Source organism: Otolemur garnettii, unplaced genomic scaffold (genome assembly GCF_000181295.1).
Source record: "Otolemur garnettii isolate 467f Iridium unplaced genomic scaffold, OtoGar3 scaffold00046, whole genome shotgun sequence".
In the NCBI taxonomy this organism is placed as follows: Eukaryota; Metazoa; Chordata; class Mammalia; order Primates; family Galagidae; genus Otolemur; species Otolemur garnettii.
In genome coordinates, this window is record NW_003852441.1 from 13,679,143 (window position 1) to 13,684,805 (window position 5,663).

General features: G+C 39.4%; 1 protein-coding gene across 3 annotated transcripts in view; it reads right to left on the minus strand.

Annotated features, from left to right (window-relative positions):
* NUP88 (nucleoporin 88) overlaps window positions 1-5,663 on the minus strand; it is a 35,359-nt gene that overhangs the window by 2,194 nt on the left and 27,502 nt on the right. For all 3 annotated transcript variants that reach the window (XM_023513983.1, XM_023513984.1, XM_023513982.1), the window contains 2 exons: window positions 3,696-3,786; window positions 1,540-1,641 (listed from right to left, as the gene is read on the minus strand). In XM_023513983.1, the coding sequence (XP_023369751.1) occupies window positions 1,540-1,641; window positions 3,696-3,786 (193 nt within the window). The remainder of the gene's footprint in view (window positions 1-1,539; window positions 1,642-3,695; window positions 3,787-5,663) is intronic.

Here is a 5,663-nt window from a genome sequence, read left to right on the forward strand (position 1 = left end):
TTTCTTTTCTAGGTATAGTTTCTATTTGATCAAAACCAATATTAAGATAAATACTATGTATGTCATATTTGATTCTTCGTAACTTGATTTCCAAAAATGTCATCCACACAAATGCAAATATTCAAAAATGCAATTTTAGAAAGAGCTTGAAAGGTCTCCTAAACTTGGCAGCATTGGTAAGTGACTTACTCTGAAGGCAATGATTCACATTTGGAAGGGTTAAACAGTAAACTTACTTCGTAGACAACTTGTATTTCAAGGAGTTGGGCAGAAATATTAAGAGTTTTTTTCCCCCTTGGGATTCATACTTTTATTCTGAAGTAACCTAGTGTAACTAAGTTTTATTTTATTAAAGGTAGTGTGGGTTTTTAAAATATGCTGAGGCAACCAGCAAATAAGTTTTGTCCCTTGATTTTTTTTTTGGCGGGGTGGAGGGAGACTGAGTCTTACTCTGTAGCTCTGGGTAAAGTGCTATGATGTCATTGTAGCTGACAGCAACTTCAAACTTCTGGGTTCAAGTGATACTCTTGCCTCAGCCTTATGAGGTGGGACTATGGTAAGTGCCACCATGCCTGGCTAGTTTTTTTCTATTTTTAGTAGAGATGGGGTCTCACTTTTGGTTAGGCTATTCTTGGACTCCTGATCTCAGGCCTCTCACTTGCCTCAGCCGCTTAAGAGTTACTATGATTACAGGTGTGAGCCACTGTACCCTGCTTCCCTGTGATTTTATTATTTTTCTTTAATCTTGCTAGAGTACTTAGTGTCTTATAAATAACATAAAACTGATAACTGCATAGTTCTAGGGTTTGATGGTGCTGGTTTTGGTATTTCCATTCTTAAATTTATATAACTTAGAATGGCCTCCCAGAGCTGTTAGAAAAGGTAAATGGTGATTATAACTTAGTATGAGTTCTTTAAGGGAAACAAGGACTAGGAGTTCAGCTTTATACTACTTTTCTTTCAGAGTTTATATATTTTATGATGTCTCCCTGAAGCTGGCAGAGATGGAGAAATTAAGAAGTGTGAGTATGGACTTTTGAGTTGGTCAGACCTGCATCTTAGCTATGTGACTTCAGCATTTTTCTTAACCTCTGTTAATGCTGTTTCCTCTTCTACAAAACAGGGATAATGTGCTTTCCTTACAGGCTGCTGGGATGAATCCAGGAGGCAATGTGGGTAAATGGTTTCTGAGTCTGACACACAGAGCTTGATGATCGTTCAATCTAATTCACATATGAAAAATGGAATTTGATATGTACCAAGGGCATTTTTCTAGCTTAAATTCTACAGAATGTTTTTTGTTTGAGACCGAGCCTCACTCTGTCACCCTGAATAGAGTGCCATGGCATCCTCATAGCTCACAGCAAGCTCAAACCCTTAGACTCAAGTGATCCAGTTGCCTCAGCTTCCTGCGTAGCTGGGACTACAGGCACTTGCCACAGTATCTCATTAGTTTTTCAATTTTAATAAAGACAGGGTCTCACTCTAAATTCTACAGAATTAATTAGAGCTATGTGGAGAAAACAAAATGATACATACAATAAAGGCCTTATAAGGCATTCGTAGGTACTGGTAATGCAGATCATTGTGGGCCCCAGAATGTCAGGGACAATCCAGAATCCTCGAATTGGAGCTGGCTGCCTGGAAAAACACACAGAGTTAAACAATAAAGCAGCAAATGCGATGAAACCAAGAGCAAAGACATGACTGAGGTCTGTGGCCTTCTCAGGTTACTATTGACCTGTGCAATAACTCCAGAAGTGACTTGGAAACTGTAAAGCAACTCTGCATGTGAGTAAGTCACTCAGGAATTGATGACCATAGTGGTACTCACTGCAGTGTCAGCAGTTACATGTCAACACTGAAGGCCATTTTTTATGTCTCTCTTCCCAACTCACACACAAGCTCTAGCTATCATTGTGTGCCTAGCCCAGTGTATAACAGTGCTCAGCAACTGTTAAATGAACAAACTGCCATAATCTCCCTCTCAATCTTCCTTCATACATCACTGGAGAAACTGCAAACTGTGGCTCTCAGATGGCATCTATCTTCCCAATATGCTCCCCTACTGGGCCCTGGGGCCATACCATCTCCACATCCACAGCACTTTTCTGCCCTTGAATGTCACCCCCTCTCATACCTTCTGAAGACTGTACCATCAACTGTGTCATTTATTGTCTACTTCCCCTCATCTTACCAAGAAGCGCATGTCTCTTGTATGTAAGCTCATGTCTCAAAATGGCCAGTTTTCCTCATCTATTCTTAGTCCCTTTAGAACCATTAGTCTGTAAACAGTACGCTTCTATACTTCCCATTCATCTTTCCTTTGAAGGTGGAGGGATTTGGGAGGTACTAAAATTTTTGTTTTCATTATTAGTGTAAAGTCTATATACTACTGTGTATGTACACTACGTAGCCAGGATTACCCAGGTCACGAAGTAGGAGACTGTAGTGGCCTCAGGCTTCCTACTGTTGATCACAGTCTTTCACTCCCCATAGAAGTAATCACTACTCTGGCCTTTATGACAGCATGTCCTTGCTTTGCTCTACAGTCCTCCTGTTAATATATTCATTCCTAAGCAAGACTGTTTAATTTTTCCTCTTTCTGAAATTGATACAAATGGGATTTTATTATATATTTTCCCTGCTCATTTTTTAACATGTTATAGTTTGCTGTTCCCCACCACCACCACCACCACCACCACCACAGATATTTCCCTTGCGGCTGTGTCTATTCCTTAGTGTCTGCAGTGTCTAACACGGCGCTGCACAGACTTTCAGTAAGCGATGAATAGAATGAAGGGAGGTGTCTAGAATGACTACCAGGTTTCTTCTGGGGATAACTGGATAGATGTGGTGCCCTTCAGAAAAACGTGACATAGGAGAAAGCAGACTTGGGGGAAGACAGAAGATAAGTCAATGGGGACATCTGGCATTTTCTGTTCCTACAGGACATTTAAGTGCAGAAGCTTAATGGGCAGTTGGATATGTAGGTCTTGAGTCTGGAGTGGTCTGGGTGAGGATGGTTCGGATGTGGAATTGTCAGCACTGCAACTGTGATTATGGCAAGGGTTACTCAGGAAAGGGCCCAGAATGAGTAGAGAAGCTTGGCTCAGCAAAGAAACTTGAGAAAAGGATTGCCAGAGAAACTGAAGGAGAAGCTGCAGGGAGGGAAGTCAAGGATGCCAAGGAGAAGACCATTTCAAAGAGGAGGAGTGAGCAACAGCATTAAGTAAGCCCACCAACACAGTGAAGGACAGACACAGTCTCTGCTCCAGTGAAACATATTCTAGCAGTGATGACAGATACTGAACCAACACAAATACAAATTATAATATGTGCTACAACCCCCCGCCCCCCAAGAAAAACCCTAAGACTGTGAATCAAAGGCACTATCTTTGAAGTGATATAAGATCAGAAAGAAGAGCAAGAGTTAGCCAGGAGAAGACAGCAAGCTAGGGGTAGGGCTGGGGGAAATACTTTCCAGACAGAGGAAACAGTATGTGCAGTGGTGCTACAGTGGGAGAAAGCTTCTGATAAACAGGATACTTCCGAAGGAAGAAGAATCATGTCTGCAACTAACTTGCAAATGATTGCAACTAATTGTGTGTATGTGAGCATAAGATGTATATATGCATCTGAATTACTGAAATGAATTAACTGTTTTGTGTGTATGAGGGAGAGAAAGTCTTTACCTGCATGGCAATGGCTTTGTACAAAGGATGTGTTCAACAAAGCATTTCTGTTCTGTACCAAGTTCCTGTAAACTATCCTTATCTTCTTCATCTACAAAAGAACACATTATATAAATTAAGTGATACTTAGACAAGTCTCCAAATTATAATGCTAACAATATTGGTTAAATGTGATTAAGTTCTTCTCTCAATACACTGCTTCTCAAAGACTATGCTTTTCTGAAATGGGAATACTCTTTCCCCAGGGGTCTAGATTTCTTCAATAAGGAAAGTAAGATTTTCCTGAGTAAGGTTTTTAAGTGCAGAAATATTATACTGAAGAGAGAAATCCCAGAAATCACTCCCTTCTACAGTTTCTTCCTTATTCACACTGATTTTATTTTTATACAGGCTGTACGTTCCTTTATTCAAATTGAATAGGACCAGAAACGTTCCAAATTTCAGATCTTTTTGTGTTTTGGAATATTTGCATTATACTTTACTAAGTATAATGAACATCCCTAATCTTGAAAACCCAAGATCCTAAAGCATCATGCTGATTATCAAATTTATGGAGCTTTATGAATTTCAAAATTTCAGATTATGGATATTCAACCTGTAACCATTTTTGGAAACAGTTTATAATCAAACAAATCACCCGTTGAAAGTGTACAATTCAATGGTTTTTTTTTTTTTTTTTTTGAGACAGAGGCTCAAGCTATCTCCCTCAGTAGTGTCATGGCATCACAGCTCACAGCAACCTCCAATTCCTGGGCTTAAGCGATTCTCTTGCCTCAGCCTCCCAAGTAGCTGGGACTACAGGCGGCCGCCACAACGCCTGGCTATTTTTTGGTTGTAGTTGTCATTGTTGTTTGGCGGGCCCAAGCTGGATTTGAACCCACCAGCTCTGATGTACGTGGCTGGCGCCTTTGCCGCTTGAGCTACAGACACCGAGCCTCAATGGTTTTTTTTGTGTATTACAAGAATTATACAAGCATTACCACTAACAATCTAGAATATTTTCTTTTCCCAAAAATGAAATACCCCCATACCTATTAGTAGTCACTCCCCGATTTCTACCAGCATCCCCTAGGCAACCACTGCCTACTTTCTGTAGCTGTAGATTTGCCTATTCTGGATATTCCGTATAAACGGAACCATGTAATAAGCAGTTGTTTATAACTGGTTTCTTTCACTTAGCATGTTTCCAAGACTCATCCATGTTATTGTATAAATCAATATTTTGTTCCTTTTTACTGTTGAATAATCTATTGCATAGATATACTACATTTTATTTATCTGTTCATCAGTTGATAGATGCGTGGGTTTTTGAGGTATGAATAACATTGTTATGAGCATCCATGTACCAATATTTGTATGGACACTGGTTTTTATTTCTCTTGGATATTTGGGGAGTATTGCCATTTAACAATATTATATTCTCTGATCCATGAATGTGGAATGTGTTTCTTTACTTAGGAGTGAAACTCGTGAAAACATTTTCTGTGCCTATTGAGACGATCATACGGTTTTGTCCTTTATTCTATTGGTATGGTACAGTATATAAATTTATTTTTGGATGCTAATCTAACCTTGCATTCCTGGGGCAAATCCCACTTGGTCAGTATATAATCCTTTTTATATGTTCCTAGATTTAGTCTGCTAATAATTCATTAAGAATTTTTTGCATCTATATTCTTTTTTTATATAACCTTTTTTAAATTCTTTTTTTTAATATAACTTTTTTTTTAAACTATTCTAATTTTTGTGTTGAGATTTTTTTTTTTCAACTGAGACAGAGTCTCACTTGATCACCCTTGGTAGAATGGTGTGGTGTCTTAGTTCACAGCAACCTGAAACTTTTGGGTTTAAGCAGTCCTCTTAGTAGCTGGGACTACAGGTGCACACCACAACACCTGGCTGGTTTTGGGTCTCGCTTTGGCTCAGGCTGGTCTCGAATTCGTGAGCTCAGGCAATCCACCTGCCTCA